The following is a 19,586-nucleotide window of genomic DNA, read 5'->3' as shown; positions in this document are numbered from 1 at the left end:
GCAAGCTTTCAGGATTCCATTTCTCTCTAAAGCCTGCTAATGGAAAATGTGGTAGTCTTTTGCTAAGCAATTAAACTTTTAAATCTCAAAGAAACGATAGCCATTAGTAAAACACTCCAGAATGTTCCTGTTTGCCAGCTTCCAGCTGCCAGTGTTGATGGGTTCCTTCTGACCTGAGATCTGCTGGACTCTGTGTCCTACATCCCCCCATTGCACAGAGGTGCTGTGCTAATGTATCACAACCTGCAGACTTGAAGAGCACGTGGAGTGATGTTTCTCCCTCTGGGGAATGGGGTAGTAAGTGCCCCTTCTGCCTGAGGGAGATGTGCCCCTTGAATTGATGTTTAATTGTGTTTATTTGCTTTTGCTGAAGCACAGAAGTCAGAGGACATCAGGCCGATGCTTCCTTTCAGAGAGTGGTTTATGAAGGTTTGCCTCAGGCTGAAAAAATGAGTCTTCTGAATTCTTCCACTGACCAAGCTAATGGTGCTGGTGGTCCCAGGGTGACTTGCTTGACAAATCCAGTCTGTGGTGTGGCCATCTGCATTTGTCAGGGAAGTGGGATGTGAGACATACAGGGAAACAGCATTGCAGACTCTCCTGAATCCCCTGTGTTTGGTGGATCTCCAGGCACAGCATTAGGGGACTTTGTGTTTCTAAGTCATCATCTTGTATTCTGGCTTCTGTTACCTGCTCACCTGCAGTGGGTCTAAGGTGAAACACACTCAAACCTGGAATGTTACTAAAAATGGTCTGAACTTGCAGCTCAGTTGTACAAGTTGCTGTGGCTGAGTTACTACTGCTTTTATACAACAGAAAGTGCAGGCAGGATTAAGCCAGCTGGTATCTTGTTACCCTGGATTTACCGTGGCTGTAAATGTAGCTGAGCTTTGATAAACTGATTGTCTATTGCTATTCTTGTACTTACCTGAGTCTTCCTATTCCTGCTGAATATATGAATGATTTGCTTGATGCCATGTCACTGTAAGAACGAAATGTGATTTAATAGGATCTTCTTGCATCTTCAACCAGTGCAAGTTTTAAAGATTCTATCAGAGCTAAGCAATTTCTACTAGCCAAGAGCCTAATTCTCATATGTCTTCTGAAGAAAATACGGCTTTACATTATGACCTGCCATCTCTCCCCTTTATGAATTTTTATCCCTCTCTTTACCCCTAAATCCAGAAAGAATTCCCTCCAGCTCCTGAAAGCTCTGTATGAACTATGGGTTCTCACAGCCCTTAAAGTACAGAAGGCTTCATTTTTCAGCAGTTAATATATTCAGATTTCTGCAGCATTAGCTAGTTTAAAGTCTTCTTTATGAATATGCAATGTATTCAGTTCTGGCCAAGAAAGGAAGATTATGCTTTGCCCAGTTTTTACTGAAAGATCCTGATGCATATCATTGCACAGCACTTCTTAGAGTGATACACAACTGGGGTATACAAGATTGAACATAATTTGAATTAAGTGTTCTTTGTTACAGTTGTATAATTTCTAATAAATATTTCCAAAGTTCAGAATAAAAGTCATGTATTTTAAAACCTTTTCACAGCTATCTCCACATGATAACCTGATTCTTAGCCAGCCTGTGTCATCACCACTCCCACTGAGGCAAGTAGCAGTATCTTGTTAGTTGTGAGATGTATTTTGATTTGTGGCAGGGAAAAGATTTGGTATTTAGAGTTGCTGTTGTGTAAATTGACTTACCTTGTCTGGTGCCTTTGGAAACGAGTGGATCTGAAGTTTATTCATGTGATTAGGCCTGCACCCTGACAAGGATGCACACTTAATTAACAATGTATTTGTTTGGGGGGGAGTGTAAAATCATTTTCCTAATTCTTGACAAAGAATATAGATTAGATCCCCTTTCCTAGGAGTTGATCCCTGAGATAGCTCAGTTTTTTGTTTTGGAAGGGAATTGGAGGAGTTCTATTACTGTCTTGACTTCCAGGTCTTAGTGCAGGAGACTGATTAAAGAAACACATGTTGTCTCCTTGTAAATTGCTTCTCAAAAAGAAAAATTGTAATGCCTGTGTCCTGAAAATAGTCTAGGCTGAGTCAAGTCTCAAGAAATCATGGTTACTGTTGGGAAATAACCATTCCTCACTGGACAGTGAAGTGTGCCAAGCATTCTACAAAGTAATCTTCTCTAAAAGAAAGATTTGCAGATTTCCATTTATTTTATTATTGAACGTTTCTTTTTTTTATGTCCCTTGTAACTCACTGGTGTGTTTATGTCCTTGTAACAGTGGTGGGAAGTTTTCTACACTACTTCAGAATTTAGGACCTGAAAATGCAGTAACTTTGCTGGTGTTTGCTGTGACAGAACATAAAATCCTCATCCACTCATTGCGACCTTCTGTCCTCACGAGTGTGACAGAGGCATTGGTCTCTGTAAGTACCAGCTTTTAGTCATACACCTGTAAAAGGATTGAAAGAACGCTTCTGAGATAAAACCTAGATTTAGTATTAGTCCTGTTAAACTTAAAGGTTACTTAAAAATAAGAGTTAAAGCTCACTAGAGAGAAAAATTACTGTTGTAATGATATCCTGTAAAGATAGAAGATAAATTGTTGTTGATTCTTCGTGTAAATATTGTAAATAAGTGTTTGATCATCACAGTGCATAAAATAGGAGTTCGATTTTCCCAGCTAGCACTTTATCTATTCTATGGAATTTTAAATGCATGATTTTTCCCTGCCTGTCATCACTAAGCAGTTTTTGCTGCCTCTGCTATGCGTGATCTGTGATTCTGAAGATGTTTTTCCTACAAATTGAATTTTAGAGAAATTAGTGTGGTTTTTAATTAGAATCTACATCTAGATTCTCCATAGTAACAATCTGCCATGTTAAATAATTTTGAGGTTGGTGAAGTGTGGATTATTCTTGCATAGGCTGTATTGCACATCTTTAACCTGTGTTTTTGTCTCTGCATGTTTTCCAAGATGATCTTTCCCTTCCACTGGCCTTGCCCATATATTCCTCTGTGTCCCTTGGCACTGGCAGATGTGCTGAGTGCCCCGTGCCCCTTCATAGTGGGAATTGATTCCAGATACTTTGATCTCTATGATCCCCCACCTGATGTCAGCTGTGTTGACCTGGACACCAACACCATTTCTCAGTAAGTTTTTATCAACAGTTTTTCTTCTAATTTTTTCTGCTTCCTATTTTCAAAGGCAAAAGCTGTCTTTCTTGGCAAAACTTGGAGGGGTATTTTAGTTTTTCTTTCCATTTATTTTCCTTCTGTCCATGCCAGTTTTTAGAGCATGTAATTAATTACCTAAGTAATTAGAGCTCAGAACATGGCATGAGTGGTGGTTGCTGGTGCAATAACAGGTGCTTAATACCACTAATCCATCTCTGGTGAGTTGTAACTGGATTGATTTCAGTGCTGGAGAGTGTGGCAGTGTAATCATCACCCTGAAATATGGGGCACTGGTTGGATGGCTCTGATCAGCTCTCCATACAGTAAATCAAATTTGACTTTGTTAGTTGGTTTGCAATCCTTCTCAGTCCAGTTTTAATGGATTGAAACCTCTTTCTCTGCTGGGGTGGAACATCCTTTGAACACGTTCCAGTGTATGCTGATTGTTGTTTTTGGTTTTTTTTTCCTTTCCAGAACTGGAGACAAGAAAGCTATTGCATGGAAGATCTTACCAAAGAAACCTTGTAAAAATCTGATGAACACTTTAAATACTTTATATCAGCAACTGGCAGAATGTGAGTGGGAAAGTACATAGCAAGCTTTACACTGGGCACAGTGTGTCACAAAACCAGATAAATGTAGTTAATTGTGTTCCAAAGTTATCAGTTCCACTAAACATTTTTTACAGAATGGGAAAATCTGTGCTCTAAATTCAGAGATTAGAAACAATGTGGGGACTTCTGGGACAGAGACTTCGCATATATATGAAGGAAGTACTTAATAGATATCCTTTCCTATTAATGTTAGACTCATACAAAAAAAAAAAGCAGAGTTTCTATGAGAATAAAATAGGAAAACGAAGCAAAGAGTAGGCCAGGACCTAATAAAGACCTTTTCTTTTTTTCCATCTTCAAAGTCTGCTGATGTCTTGGCAGTTGAAATTGGAATAACTTCGACACTCCAGCTCAAAGTACCTCACCTAAAAACTTAAGATGGAAATAACAAGTGTTTTTTAAACATTAGGGGTTTAAATGAAAGACACAATTACTGGACATCTCTAAGTAAAAATTTGTTATTGATAGAATCCTCAAATATTGCAGAGTAAGGTATATTAAACCTTTAAGCGAGGAAAAATGGGTAGAAGTGGTTTTAGTGAAATTCATAAAAACAAAGCACTTTTTTAAAAGGCTGTTTACACATTCCTGGCTGTTGAGGTCACAAGAATTTGTGTCCTGCTTAGAATGTACAGAAACAGAAGTTTATTGGGATGTGGTTCACAAAGAAGTCTATAGCTGATGGGTGATGAAAATTATCTGATGCTTTAGAATTTTGATATATTTTTATGCAAGGGCTTGTTTAGAAAAAATTCTAAACCTTATGTTCTGCATGTAAAAATAGAGTGGTAGTGAACTTAAATCTTATTACAGAGTAGGTTGCTTAAAAATGATTTTGAGGTAAGGTTAGCTATAATTATATGATGTGGAAAGACAGTGATGAAACCATCTTTTCACTTTCCTGAGACATCATTAGAATGTTACCAAACTCTGTGTGTAGCAGTGAAGTCTTAGCTAGAGTTCTGATGGCTTTAAAATGTTGATACACATACTTAATTAAAGAATACAGGTTTTGCTAGAGCCACATTTTGTCTGTAGCAGCATTTTGCAGTGTTGTGTTTTAATAGCTCCACTTTGCCTCTAAGTGGTGATTTTTCTGTGTATGTCAGTATTTAATGTGCATTGTCTGCTTTTTGAAATGAAAGGCACAGTCAAAAAAAAATACATCCCACCCATGTGTTTGTCCTGAAAATATGCTTCCTTAATCAGCTCCTGTCTAAATTTTCACATGGCTTTACAAATAGCTTTCTTTGAGGGCTTTTTAAAGCTCTGTCCACACTGGTTCTCTGTTACTGTGGTAACTCCTGTGCTGATCAGGCCAGTGCATCCTGCTTTTGGTGTTATCCACAGACACATGAGGTACAGAAGGTTAAGCTGAATCCATTGCCTTGTGTCCTGATTGAATTTGGGTATATTTTAACATATTTCAAATGTAATGGAGTTCAGTAATCACTGAATCTAGTATGATAAAGAGAATATTTTTGGCCAATATTGAGGGGAAAAAAGTAAAACACTATAATGTTTTGTTCACAGTGCAACAGCGACCAAGAGAAGATGCATTAATGGAATTGGCAATGAATGATTATGATTTTAATTCTGGGAAGAAATTGCATCTATTAGATTTGGAGATCCAGGAAGCATTTCTGTGTTTCATGGCTTCAATCCTGAAAGGTTACAGGTCTTATCTCAGGCCAATAACAGAGGCACCCTCTGAAACAGCCACAGATGCAAGTTCTCTCTTTGAACTACAAGGTGAAAAGTTATGAACTTTTTTTGTGTGTATTAATGTATTGGGTTTTATTCTCTTTTATCTGCAGAATAAAAATATTTGCATGTCAGTGTTGTAAATGATGGGGGAAATATTAAGTGCAGACAAAATTGCACAGTAGTGGCAATGATTGCAGGAAGCTTTTTGCACATTAGTAGGACCTAGACTGAGTTGTGGTGAGGACTTTTCCATTTTGGACACTCTGACATTGCTGCTGATTGCACTTTGTAGGGTTCCTGAAGAGCAGAGACCGTTCCCATCAGAAGTTCTACACCCTGATGACCAAAACCCAGATGTTCATTCGCTTCATTGAGGAATGTTCTTTTGTCAGTGACAAGGATGCCAGTCTTGCCTTCTTTGATGACTGTGTGGATAAAGTAAGCAAGTCTTGGTGTGCATACAGTGTTCAACTTCTGCTGTTTTCTACCTTACCTGATAAAATACAACCAGAAATGTATTTAAAATGCAAGTTTGTTTTTGCTTTTACTTTCCCATTTTCTCATCATTGTAACCTTCCACTTTCCTTTTTTGTTGGGCTTCATTCTGTTTTTTGCTTCAAATTCTTGAATGTAAATGAAACATCATGAGAACAAATCAGAGGTACTTATTTTCACTGGTATGTAAACTTCTGAAATACTGGCCTGTTGTAAGAAGTGCAAGAAGGAGGACTGAACTAAAACCCAGAATCTTACATCCCTATTTCTCTGAATATAAGAAATTCCACACCTAGTTGTCATCTTACTGGCTACCTGTACCACTCTGTTCTGGGACACTGCTGTTTAAGCAGGGTGCAGTTGTCTGGGATTTCCTGGAAAGTAGGTCACCTGCTGTTCCATGGGAATTGATACCTGAAGACAGATAACTGCTATTCCTCTCTATGGCTGTTTTTCCATGGAAGTGCAGAAGAGTTAAAAGGATCTGTTTTGAAAATCAAACTTCACTGAAAACAGTGAAGTTTGAGAGAAATATAAAAGCAGGGTATAATGATTAATTAATAATTAATTAATAATTAATTAATAATAATTAATGTTTTCTAAAGCTTTTGGTAGTATCAATATTTTATTATTAACAAATTTCAAAACTCTGCTTCCCAGTTCTATAGCATGACTTGCAGGTATTCATGGCTTGTAAGTTGAATTAATTACAAACATTTCTGTAATGTTGAGTCAATCCCCTAGCTCTGTTAGAAACCTTTCATTGTGTAGTGCTTGCTTTGCCATGTGCCAATTTGTTCATGAAACAGGAGCTATCCCAGACAGAAATAGACCCCAGTGACTGAACTGCTGAGCAGCACTTGGGTTTCCTCTGTGCTGCAGTTCTTTGGCTGGTGTTAAAAAGGATGTTTATTCAGAGTGCAATGTCTGTGTAAATGTCAAATTCTGTCTGATGCATTTCATTTTATAGAATAGTTTGAGGGTGCTGAAGTTGATGCCCTAAAGTAATCTTGTCTGGGAACTCAGATGTCTCTCAAAAAAGTCATACTTAGGTTGCTGATGCCACTGTGAGACTGCACATAATCTGTGGAGCTGCTGGAGCTTTCACCTTTTAGAAAAGGTTAAGTAGCCATTTATACAGCTGAAACAGAGACCTGTCTGTTCTTGTGCCAGATATTTTGCTGCTTGATGCCCTGGACAGCTTCTTTCCACTATAAAAAGTGCTTGTGATAGTTTGGTGAGAAGAAATTTTCCAGAATGCACGTGCACCTCTCTGAGTTCCATTACTGGCAGTGAGGATTTTATTCAGGTTTATTAATGGGACAGCTACTTCTGTGCCAGGGATAATGGTGGGGAAACTGAGGCACTGGCATTGCAATGCTTTTGGGATTTGCCATGGCTTTAGAACTGCTTGTGAAACTGGATATTCACTGACATGAGGGAGCAGGTTCCCATCTAGGATTTCTTTGAACAATTATATATTTGCCTCATCTCTTTCCTGCTTCTCCTCCCTGATTTCTCCTAATTTCTGATACTGTTCTTACTAGTAACATACAGAGTCAAAATACAGAAGTATATCAAGGACTGTTGTACCAACTAGAGCTGTGGCCAAGGCCAGATATGAAAATTGAATTGTTCCAGTAAAGCCAATATTTATATTTAAAGTTTTATTAGGTGAACCAGTACCTGCCAGGGTTTTGGATGAGAGTGATGTCATGAGTTGAAAAGTGATACAGTGATTTCTTCTGGGTAGTTACAGACTACTGGCTTGAGACAAATTTTATGTACTGTGAAATTAGTTATCTATAAAATATCAACTTAGCCTTCCCTTGAATAATTTGTGAGAATAGTTTAAGATGAAGAGTAATCCTTTCTATGTTATTTGCTCCTAGACAGCAGCAGCAGATTGTAATTGATTACGCATTTTGTCAACTGAAAGATACAGTGTAATTGTCTCACAAGTTTTCATTTTTCCAGGAATTCAGAAATTACCTCAATTCGACACACATTCATGCTACTGGCTTTATTATATTTCACTGGTAAAACTTGTAGCAGTGGGATTTTTACATCCTTAGAAGTATTTAAATTGCAAGTAAGGTTTCGTTTACTGCTGCTTCTCAGGAGCCATATGTTCTTGCTACTTGGCTGGTTCAATTTGCTAATGCTTTCCATCTGTCTCATGCAGCAAAATGTGTAATTAAGGACACCTCTTTGTATGTTTATCAAACTTTAAATATTCAAGAATTTTACTGAAACTACTTGATATATTTGCACCTCACTGGAGGGAGAGAACTGTGGAATATACTTCTTTTTATACATTAACTCTCTGTTGCCAAACTCTTAAGGCATAAAAACATGCATTCTTGGGTTCCACAGGTTGTTTATTCATTTCTTTGAAGTATTCTACCATTTGGCTGTCATTTGGTTGCCATTTAAACCATTTAAGTAATTGAAATTAGAAAAAGAAAGCTATGCCTGTCTCCCTTTAACTTCAGTAAGGTCACACATTTATATTCCATTCTCTTGAGTGCATGTGTATTTCTGCAGTCTCTGCAAACTGTTGAGACATTAAGTGCTGTGTTAAGACTGCAATTGTGGATGGTGCTGGTAGTACTTTCTCTATGCATCAGACAATTTGATAAAGCTTGGTATTGTTTTCAATGGTTAAAAGAGGGGGGAAATTGCTCTTATTTTCATATTTAAAAATAAATTTCAAGTTACTGCTGCAGTTGGAAACATAGTTCTAGAAAAATTCAGACTATACCATTAAACATTGATGATTGGGTTGGGGTGAAGTTCACAAAACCAATGTAACTTATTGTCATTATAACTTTGCAAGGTGTCATTGCATACAAGATGCTGTTCTTTGGAGCTAATGCAGACTCTGTCCTGTTGATCATTCAGCTGTTAACAGCAGAAAATACAATGCCCCTGGTAACTACTTTTTCTTTTAACTTCCTCCTCCAGGTAGATATGGACAAAACTGGGGAAACACGACTTATAGAGCTGGATGAGTCCTACAAGAGTGAGCACACAGTTTTCATAACACCCCCTGAGATCCCTCATCTGCCAAATGGGGAAGAGCACCCTCTACAATACAGGTAGTCTAAGGACACAGAAGGATACCAGCCAAAATCCTAACAGCTGCCCCTGTAGACTTTAATTTCTAGGTTCTTGTGAGAGTCAGGAAATACAGATTTTTTCCTGTTCCTTTATGTTGCTCAAGTAAAAGGTGTGTGTGAAATGGCTGTTATGCCAGTTCTTTTGAAGTTTTTATTTTGTGTGTGTACACACAGAAGCAATAATAAAGCTGGTAGTGATCACATTACATTGTGCTGGCTGTTGACACCTTTTGAGCTTAAAGCTGAAATTAGTAGACCCAGTCTGCTGTCCTGCTGTTATTACTAATAATGATATAAAGTGCAGATACACTTTGGAAAGAGAGTACATGTCAAAGAATCACTGAAAACTAGTGTTATTAATTTAGTAACCATGTCAGAGGAGTTTGTTGGTTTTTGCATTAATTCTGAGAAATATTTTTAGATCTAATCTGATTTAATCTTTTAGATAGTTTGATATTGTTCCTGTTGATTTTCATAAACCTCAGTCATGTGATACTCACTGGGGACTAAGCCATACAAATGATTTTCTTTTATTAACTAGAATCAATACTAATGCATTTGACACATTAATTAAAGAAAACGCTATGACAGAAAATACATTTATCAATTTAAGTTGTTTACCTGAATAACAGGTTGAGACTGTTTGTGCAGGCATATGAACTCATGCTGAGGGATTGGTGAGCCACTTTGCCAGTGATGTCCTTCAAGGTTTACTTTTGTATTTATTTCCTGGGAAGCCTCTGGTGCAAGTGTGTAGTTGATTCCCTTTGCTATTATGTGACATGTTTGCTTTGGAGCTGACTTACCAGAATTGACATGTTTCTCTTACAGCTATAATGGATTTCCAGTATTAAAGCTAGAATTGTTTGAACGACCTGAAGGATTTCTCACAGCACCAAATAACAAACTGTCCTCAAAAGCCAGTAGCCCCAACAGCCCATCACCAATGTTCAGAAGAACTAAACAGGTAGTTGCTGGTGTTTTTGGAGTGTGAGGTGCTTTGGAGGGGGGACAGTTTGAGTTTGGCTGTAAAGCCTGACTGGCAGTGGCTGCAGCCTGATGATCTGATCTTCTGATCTGGTGACTGTAGGGTCACTGTTAATTGTTCTTTGGATGTGCTTCTTGCAGCACATGTCCTACAAGAGCCCCTGTACAGGTTGTTGCTTGCTGTGCTGTCCCTGTTCCTTCCCCTTTCTTCACACTGTTCTCCATGAATTTTCCACATCCACTTCTTGATTGCTTTTAACTGCACAGGGCTTTGAGGGACTCCAACTTTCAAAGTAATAGATACTTACTGAAATGCGAGGTTTTAGCAGTAGAATATTGCACAGTGACTGTTTTTGGTATCACTCTCACTGCTTTCATATGCTTTCCCTCTTTATTAATAATATGTTATTACTGTTAATATTACTGTTGGACAGTTATTAACTAGTTGCACAGATATAATGGTACATGTTCGGTTTTTAACATGTAGCTTTGTGTGGTGTAGATATAAACACACACAGATGATCTCTGTCTCTCTTTCCAGGAAATTAAATCTGCCCACAAAATTGCAAAGAAGTACTCCTCCATCCCCCAGATGTGGTCCAGGTGTTTGCTCCGTCACTGCTACGGCCTTTGGTTCATCTGCCTCCCTGCCTATGTGAAAGTCTGCCACTCCAAAGTCAGGGCTCTGAGAACTGCCTACGATGTGCTCCAGAAAATGCACACCAAAAAAATAGATCCACCTGACGAGGTAAAAGAGCCCCCAAGTCCAGAAGGAGCCTGTGGGTCTGAGGGTGGAGCCAGGGCTCACTGGTGTGTGTTTGCAGGTGTGCTACAGGGTCCTCATGCAGCTGTGCGGGCAGTACGGGCAGCCCGTGCTGGCAGTCAGGGTGCTCTTTGAAATGCAGAAGGCTGGCATCGACCCCAATGCCATCACCTACGGCTACTACAACAAGGTATGATTTAAAGAGGATGGGGGAGAGGACAGAAATCCATTTTTATCCAGGCAAATAGAAGGGAGAAAAATAACAGAGCAGTTGGGGTGTGATTCTGTCATTTTTTTGTAAGTTGAAGAAACACAAGACAGAATCATTTTGTGGGTTTTGGTTTTGTAGGTTTAGAAATTTACTGTATTACTGCCAATGTAACAGTCTGAAATTTAAGCTACCATTTTCACACCTGACTGTTCCTGAAGATGACTGCTTGATTTTGATATTTCCAAAATAGGCTGTTTTGGAAAGCACCTGGCCTTCAAGCAATCGAGGTGGCTATTTCCTCTGGATGAAAATACGAAATGTTGTCTTAGGAATAGCACAGTTTAAAAAAGCATTGAAAAAGCTACCAGCAAGCACTGCACATACATCTGTTCCTGGTAAAGTATTCACATCCCTCTGGTTTTTTTTTGTTGTGCTGATGAGAAAGTTTATTTCAAAAATCTTTCTTTTATGAGTTTGATAAAACTTTTTTAGAGGAAAAAACCCAACAGATCCTGCATAATTTTTAAAAAGCAGTCTCTTCTTACCTTTCAATCTGAAATAGTCTGCTATTCATTTATTGTATCAGCTATTCATGAAAGAAATTGAGACAAAATATGAACCTGAAACTTGTGATAATTATCCTAGTTCATCCAATAACCAGTCTTAAAATTGGCCAGCCTTGCCTTTGTTTTACCCCTTTTTTTCACATTAGCTAAGAGGCAGCTAGAACTAGTCCTTGAGTTTGCAATACTGATTACAGATTCTGCATACCACCTGCAATGATCATGTTTGTTTTTATCTAGAATATAAGTAAAATATGTGAAGCTGTGAATTTCAGGGTTTCCTTCCTTTTCTTTCCAGTAAAGGCTTAGATAATGTGAACATCAAATATGGCCATGCCTGGAAATGATATTTTTTAAAGGTACTACTTTCCATGGTATTTACAACTTCCTGGTAGTAAAGCATGATAGTGAGTTTGTAAAGTAGCAGCAATGCAGTTTAGTTTAGTTCAGGCTGACCTTGGAAGACCTTTACAACATACTTTTATAAATGTATGTGGGTCATCTGACTCAGCTTTCAAAGTCCTTCCATCTAGGACTGTTCTGAGATTCCAAATGTGTACAAATAAATCTTTGCCCTGACAGACAGAACATACATGATGGCCTTATGGCTAGATTATTTCTCTGGACCCCTGGGACTCCAGTCCTACTTCTGGCTCTATAATTAACCTTATGGATGGCCTTGAACAATTTTGCTTTATTTCTGCCTGTTCTTCATAGAGCTGAGCTTCCTGATAAGCCATTTTATTGAGAGCCAGCCATGCAAAGCACTGTACAAGAGCTTAGCAATGTTGGTTGCAACTCAGACCATGTAAACTAAGGAAGTGTAAATAATCCTTAATGAAATAACTGTCATTTATATAATTAATAGCACTTGCTTTTGACATCATCTGATTTTTCAAGCTTACTTTGCATGAAATCTCATAGGTGGAATGTGTGCTGACTCCTCAGGAAATCAAAAAAACTCTCCCATAAATTCCAGAGTATTTTCTTATCTTTGCCATAGCAACGAGGTTTTTGCCCTTGTAGTCATTCATTGCAGCCCCTTTAGAGAAAAGAGGGAAAGGAACTTTAAATTATGTTGGACCCTCCTGATTCTGGAGAGAGACTCTATTAATTACACTTGGGCAGTGTTTTGGCTTGAGAATGAGCAGATAAGTGGCTTGAATGTTTGCAGGGGTTTTGGGGGTGATGTTGGTTGGCTGATTTTATTTTAATCTAGTTTTGCAGACAAACTCATATTTCTGTCTGTATTTTTTACGTTCTTTTACTTTTTAGAGTAAAACCATGAGAATCACATGCATTAACATTTCTGTTAACATTAATGTTTCTGAGAAACATTTTACACTAAAAAGAAACCATGTTTAGATGCCTCTTGGAGTTCTTGAAGATATGACCTTTTGATCAAATAAACCAGGCAACAGAATTAAAGTCAACACTGCTTTAATTCAGTATTTAAAAAGAAATGTTGCCCATTACCCCTTTAATTTCATCCTCTAAAGCATCACTTCAGTGTTTATACTGTAATAAGCCAATCCTTTTTCTCTTCTTTTTCTTTTTTTTTGGTGGCAAAATGTTCTCTGTTAATTGGAATATTCTTGATAAGAGGCCTTTTAATTACTGTTGGTATTCAATTTATTCCCCTGAACAGTGTCACATTATTAAATACCATAACTGCTTTTATTCTGATGTTGCTCTGCACTGATAGGGGCACTTTCAGACGCTGCCAATAACACATCACTCAAAGAAGAAGCCAAGCAAGGGAAAACTTGTCTTGAAGACATCCAAGAACAAAAGGAGGACAAGAGAGAGAGTGACTCCAGTTCTCGTACGTATCTTGTGAATACAGATATCTGGTTCATTTGGGATAAATAAGGATTCCAGCAAAAGCTAAGTGGGACAGCTGATTCCTCACAGTGAGTGTGTGTGATAATGCCAGCTTATGTCACTGCCTAAAGTTCTTTATGTGTAATTTTCTGGATGTCTAATGGTTTCATTTGGAAAATTACAGTTCTTTTTTCTCTCCTGTTTCAAATAAGTGATAATGGGAGCATAAAAGCTTAATGATAATTATAGCCTAATGTTTTTGTCTTTTCAAAAAATGAAATTGCCTCATAGGCATGATCTACAGAAAAGCCTTTTCTACCAGTCTGGTTTCTTTATAAATCTTGTAAGAGGAAAGCAGCTGAAATTTTGCAAGACTGAGCTCTAAATTGCCCAGCTCCTTGGAATTATCAAAGTTTGGGTGATAGATCAGAATGGGAAGGGTTTTTCTTCAGGTTTTGCATCTGCTGCTCTTGTTTCCTTCAAATGCAGTTGAAAAGCATCAACTTCATGCAAGAACATAGAAGATCAGATTGTGTAGTAAAGTTGTATAATATAAGCACTACAGATTCCTATGTATATTCATAGTAAATGTTCCCCTAGTAATAGAATTGTTTAAATTTTTCAGTGGGCTTTTTCCTACTAGTTGGGTTAGCTTATCCCATTGTCAAGTGATACAAAAGTGTGAGAAAATATGGAATTAGATAAGTTGCTTCAGTGTTTTCACCACAAGCTTCCTTCCAGCACTAGGATTTTTCTCTTCAATTTGCTTGAAAAGCTGTCTTGCTCATGATCATAAGGACATACATGTAAGACTACAGACAAGTTTACTTAGGTTTAATAAAACAATAAAACTTTTGAGAATGCAGAAAATTAATTCTGCCTAATTTATTACCTTTGGCCATGATTAAGACATTTGTGGCTCTCTGTAATAATATTATGTACTAAAACACTTTGCACTTCTGAAAACAACTTTATTATTGAGTTGCCTGAAATCCCTTAGAGAAGTAATTCTCTATTTTGGATAGTCACCTGCAGTGGAATTTTTGTTTCATATCTAGAAGAGTTGAATAGGAATATTCACATTTACTTTGTTTCTCCTGTGTAGTCCTGGGGGGAAATGGGATCTTTGTGAAGCTGAGCTCTTGCAAAGGCAGGAGAAAAATACTCTCACACCTCATCTATTCAAGTGAACAAGGGTGGTCTTAATCTTCACAACCACCACATATTTTGGAATGATTTTTGGGCTCTGTGTAGAGAAGCTTATGGAACTTCTAGCTTTTGGAACATTCCAGAAGTAATGCTGGGAATTAAATTTCCTTAATGAGAAGCTGTGCCCAGGCAGATATCAGCATGTGCATCATGGGATGGGTGCAACAAGGTGTCACTTAACCCTGTGTGAGGTGTCCAGTAGGTAATGGGGACTTAAGATTTAAGGGGTGTTCCTTGGATTCTACAAAACTCTGTCCTTTTCTGTCTGCAGTGTCTGAAGTGGAGAGCACAAAAGGGAGTGGGGACTGCTTGCCCAAACTGAATTACCAGAACTCCAAGAATGACAAAGCCACTTCCAGCATCGTGCGGCTCAACGGCACCGTTGACAATACCATGGCAGAAGGGAGCAGAGGTGAGTGCAGGGGAAATGCATACACATCTTTTGTTACTAATGAGCTCTGAATTGTGTTCCTAACTTCTGCTGTCCACTAAACCTGTAGTATTTTATTGCTGCAATAGCAGTGGCTGATGAAAAGTGGAGGAGGGATAAGTTTAGGTTGGAGTCAGTATATGCTGTGTCAGGAAGATGGATGGGAATATTCTGCATTTCCAGTTTTTTTCTTGTTTGTTCTGTTTTTTGCTGTAATTAACATCTGCTTACAAATTATCAAAATCTTGGGGTTTTTTTTTCTTATAACATCCAGCAAGTAATTAATTTCTTCAGGATGGGCAAGGAGTTTTTGTGCAGTAAAATTAAAAAGACACTTTCAGACATTTTCATGAGTCTTTAGTAATGTCAGATCTGGTTATTGTAATACTGCCAGCAATGCTTGAAGTATTTTAATATACTTTAAAGTCTGCATCTTTATGCACTGGCAAAACAATGGAGGTTTCTCTGACAATAATTCCTTTTGTTGGCTCTGTTTCTAAATCATGAAGTTAGAAAGTGATGCTTTTTTTTGGCAATTTCCTCAATACCTGTGCTATTCTTAGCTTTCAAGCCTCGTAGTAATGTCTTGAAAAGGGGTATGTAAATACAGCTGAGGCTTGATGATGTCTCTCAAAATGCTCTTTAGGTTGTATGATTTTACTCCTCTTCTAAGTATTTTATTGTCTGTCTCTTCCTTAAAGTTATGGCCATAGTCAGCTCAACATTTCAACCTCTACCACAACACAGTGAATTCCATCTCTGTGTTGTAAAATGTTTGAAAGATGAGACAAATTTGCATTCTTTTGTACATTGGTTTAGTTTTCTTGTACAGCAACAAATAAAGCACCTTGATCTGTTTTTTCAGAGAGTTCTGTAGGATTGCTGTTTACATCATCTTTTGAGGATGCCAATGAAGCAGAAGTTATAAAAAGTAAATCCTTAAGAAAGAGACATAAAAGTGCAGTGGAAGCTGACTTAAGGGAGATGCCGTGGGAAAGCAGGAACCGGAACCTGAGTGGAGATGGCTTGGTGGGACTCATGATAAACAGAATCAACCAGGAAGCAAACCCTGGAGAAATCGTTGAAAAACTGGGAGCTGATGCCAAAATTCTATCTAGTGCATTACAGAAAAGCATAAGGCCAAAAACTCTTAATATCAGATCTTCCTCTTTAGAGTCAAAGAGAGAAAGCCTGGAGAAAGAATCCAGTGATGAAGATGCAGCCTTTGATTGCAGTTTTACAGATAAAACAGAGTCTCCTGTAATCTTTGATCTGGAAGACCTGGATGCAGAGCCTGAAACACCAACAGCAGTGAAAGCAGCTTCCAGTGAAAAATCTAAAAGGTTGCAAAGAAAGAGCAGCTTTCCAGTAAAGCCAGTTGAAAAAACAGATGTTGAAACTGGATTTGATCCATTGTCTCTGCTGGTTGCTGAGACAGAGCAGCAGAAAGAGGAGGAGGAGGATGATGATGACAGAAGTGTTTCTACTCCATCTGCAAGAAGAGATTTAGCTGAAGAAATAGTCATGTACATGAACAACATGAGCAGCCCTTTGTCCAGTCGTGCCCCAAGCATTGAGCTGCAAAAACCCTTCGATGACAGAAATGTGAATAAGAGGAGCCCAACTATTATCCAGCCTTGTAGGAGGTCCAGCCTTCCCCCAAACTCCCCAAGGCCACCCAGTCTTACCAAATCCAAGAGTTACCACACAAAAAATGATGAAAGGCCAAGGGACAGGCTTTGGTCTTCCCCAGCTTATTCCCCAAACAGCCCAGCCAGGGAGCAGCCCCAGGACACAACCAGTGCATTGACACTTGTGTCATCACCATCATTCAACTTGGACACACTGCTAACCCCTAAGTTTGATGTTCTGAAAAGCAGCATGTTCTCTGCTGGAAAAGGGGTTGCAGAGAAAGCAAGCAAGTGGTACTCCAAATTTGCAATGTATGCTGCATCTGCAAAGGTAAATGTTTATTAAGAACCTATAAATTAAGGAAAAATCTTTGCAAAGGTTTAATTACTGATTCACATGTGATAAATCCCGTGCATGACATGTGTCATTGTAGACTATGTACATTGTTTTAATCATGTTTAAAATACTAGAACCCTAATTTTAATATCCTGAATGCAATTTTAGTCTAGCTTGGGTTCTGAATATATTTAATGGGAGAACATAAGTGTGTTGACAGAACAAAGATTGCTCTGGCTTTCCTTCTTAACCTAAGGAAGAAACACTTATATAAACAAATACTGGTTTGAAGTTTTTATTGCTTTTATGAGTATGGGGAAATCTGGTTGTGTTGTTTCCAAAATTATTTAAAGCTAGTTTTGATCTGAGGTCATTTGTTAGAATGTTGGCTGCTGCTACCAATTCAAACCCAAAGCTACTTTTGTTCCCAGTCCTTGGGAATGAAGAGAGACACTTGCCTTGTCTGTCCTAATGTATTCCTACATTAGGGTGAAAAAGGTATAGGAAATAAGATGGTTATGATTTCACTTAATTATTTTTGTTAGGAGAATACTTAAAAAATAATCCTGGTGTAGCTGTTTAACCTAGAATGGGATTTGCCTTGTCTTCAGTTCTGAACACAATTCTGTGATTCTCCAAGGAGGGAGGGTCATGCCTGAAGTTTACTGAGACAAAGAAGACTGCCCCTTTTTTTTGGAAGTAGTTTTACTTTCCTTTCATTTTCTCATTGGAACTTCTTTTCTGTTCTCAGGATCAAAATTCAGACCGAGCAAGTGTTTCATCTCTTGGAGCTCTGGACTCAGAATCTACTTCTCTCACTGATGAGGATGTCTGCAATGATTTTGAAAGTGCTTCTCCTCAGGAGAACACCACATCAGAAATTAAGGGAATTAGCATCAGCAAGACAAGCCTGGAAAGCTCAGCTTCCCATGATAGCTCAGCTAAGCAATTTGACCAGTGTGGTAAGAGACAGCTTTTGCATGACATGAACAAAAACATTTAAAAGTTGTTCTTTCATAATTCTCAGTTTAGGATCACCCTAGTCATTAGTCCTTTTTGTGGAAAAAGTAAATTTTCTTTTACTACCTGAAAACACTCAAATAGGAAACCCTTTGAGTCCTTGAGTATTCATGTAAACACCTTAATTGTGTAAGTTGTACAGCTCCAGAAAACATCCATGAGAACATTGTTAACTTCATTGGTCTGGTTCTATTTTCTAAAAGTAGTAAAAACACTTTTTAAAAAATCTGTTATAATTTCCCAGAAGCCACTGTTGAATCTGATTATCAGACAGAATGTAGATTTTTTTTCTTTTTATTTTTTTCTAATCTGTGCTGGCTAATTGTTCATGACTTTTTTATCACTTTCTGATGTCATTTGGGGTACAAACAGCATCTCTTGTCCTTCCCTAGTTTTTGTCCACACAGAAAGTGTGGTTATGAATTACTTAAAATTTGTTTCCGAGCTACCAACTGTTGTTAACAGAGAAAAGTGAACATATGGAAATTGTTTGTTGGCTGCTTTTTTTTTTTGCCTTGGTTGGTGCTGGGCAGATGGCAGCCTCACACTCCACAGTTCTGTACCAGTGTATCTCATTTGTTGCATCTTCTATCACACATTTTATTTTAACTGCAGCATTGTTTGAGCAGAAAAACAGGGTGCTAAAAAATGTATTTTCTGAATAACTAGTACTTTGGGTTTCTTCTGCTAACAGGTTCTCTTTCCAAGTTCCCTTTACCTGACAAATCAGAGTTGGTGTCTTCCTGCAGCACCAGCAGTACCAGCGTGTTCCAGAACTACGCCATGGAGGTACAGGATGATTTACTGATTTAATTGATGGACTTTGGAGCATGTGTCTCTAAACATGAATATTATCTCTATCTCTGGTAAAGTTCAAAGCTTGAAACTAAGACACTGAAAGACAGATGGATATTTCTGTCACAAAGTAGATTTAATTTCAAATCCTGCTCTAGAAAGGTCTTTATTTCAGTCACATCTTTTGATCCTTAAAGCTTCACTTCTCAAAAGTTTGCTATTGGATGCAATTGAATTCAGGCATCTAAATCCCTTGTGGAGATAAATTTGTTCAAAGTGAAAATACCAAGTCTGAAGTAGCACTTGATGTTTAAAAATACAGAAGAGAGAACTACCAATTTCTTGGTGTATCTTCTAGTAAGATCACATCTCTTTTCACTGTTAGGCTGGTTTGGGGGCTTTTCATTATTTTCTTTCCTTTTTTCCCCCCCTCCACTAGATTTAGGTTAATGACTGTTCATTTTCACCTTTTTTTCTTTTCCCATTTCTATAATACTGATAGTCACTACAAAAGTATGTTTAAATTCTAATCATAATTTATGTATCTGCATAAATATTCCTTTACTTTTATGCTTGCAGATTACAGATAACACGTTATTGTTAAATACAATACTATTAAACAACTGCTTGATTTTAATCTGAGAAGCAATAAGAGGATGAACTTGTATGCAAGTGGGAGGAATATTCAAAGGGCAAAGATTTTGGCTGTAGTTTTTAGTGCTTTGTGACA

At 37.9% G+C, this 19,586-nt stretch overlaps 1 protein-coding gene across 4 annotated transcripts in view; it reads left to right on the top strand.

Annotated features, from left to right (window-relative positions):
- DENND4A (DENN domain containing 4A) overlaps window positions 1–19,586 on the top strand; it is a 48,740-nt gene that overhangs the window by 20,982 nt on the left and 8,172 nt on the right. For all 4 annotated transcript variants that reach the window (XM_015638564.3, XM_015638565.3, XM_015638563.3 and 1 more), the window contains 16 exons: window positions 1,556–1,614; window positions 2,253–2,397; window positions 2,949–3,124; window positions 3,623–3,723; window positions 5,296–5,514; window positions 5,762–5,907; window positions 8,932–9,065; window positions 9,918–10,053; window positions 10,615–10,821; window positions 10,898–11,026; window positions 11,298–11,442; window positions 13,316–13,435; window positions 14,915–15,055; window positions 15,939–17,035; window positions 17,793–18,003; window positions 18,756–18,850. In XM_015638564.3, coding sequence (XP_015494050.1) covers window positions 1,556–1,614; window positions 2,253–2,397; window positions 2,949–3,124; window positions 3,623–3,723; window positions 5,296–5,514; window positions 5,762–5,907; window positions 8,932–9,065; window positions 9,918–10,053; window positions 10,615–10,821; window positions 10,898–11,026; window positions 11,298–11,442; window positions 13,316–13,435; window positions 14,915–15,055; window positions 15,939–17,035; window positions 17,793–18,003; window positions 18,756–18,850 — 3,261 coding nt within the window. The remainder of the gene's footprint in view (window positions 1–1,555; window positions 1,615–2,252; window positions 2,398–2,948; window positions 3,125–3,622; window positions 3,724–5,295; window positions 5,515–5,761; window positions 5,908–8,931; window positions 9,066–9,917; window positions 10,054–10,614; window positions 10,822–10,897; window positions 11,027–11,297; window positions 11,443–13,315; window positions 13,436–14,914; window positions 15,056–15,938; window positions 17,036–17,792; window positions 18,004–18,755; window positions 18,851–19,586) is intronic.

The sequence above is a fragment of the Parus major genome, chromosome 10 (genome assembly GCF_001522545.3).
Source record: "Parus major isolate Abel chromosome 10, Parus_major1.1, whole genome shotgun sequence".
In the NCBI taxonomy this organism is placed as follows: domain Eukaryota; kingdom Metazoa; phylum Chordata; class Aves; order Passeriformes; family Paridae; genus Parus; species Parus major.
This window is presented reverse-complemented; position numbering and strand designations above follow the sequence as displayed.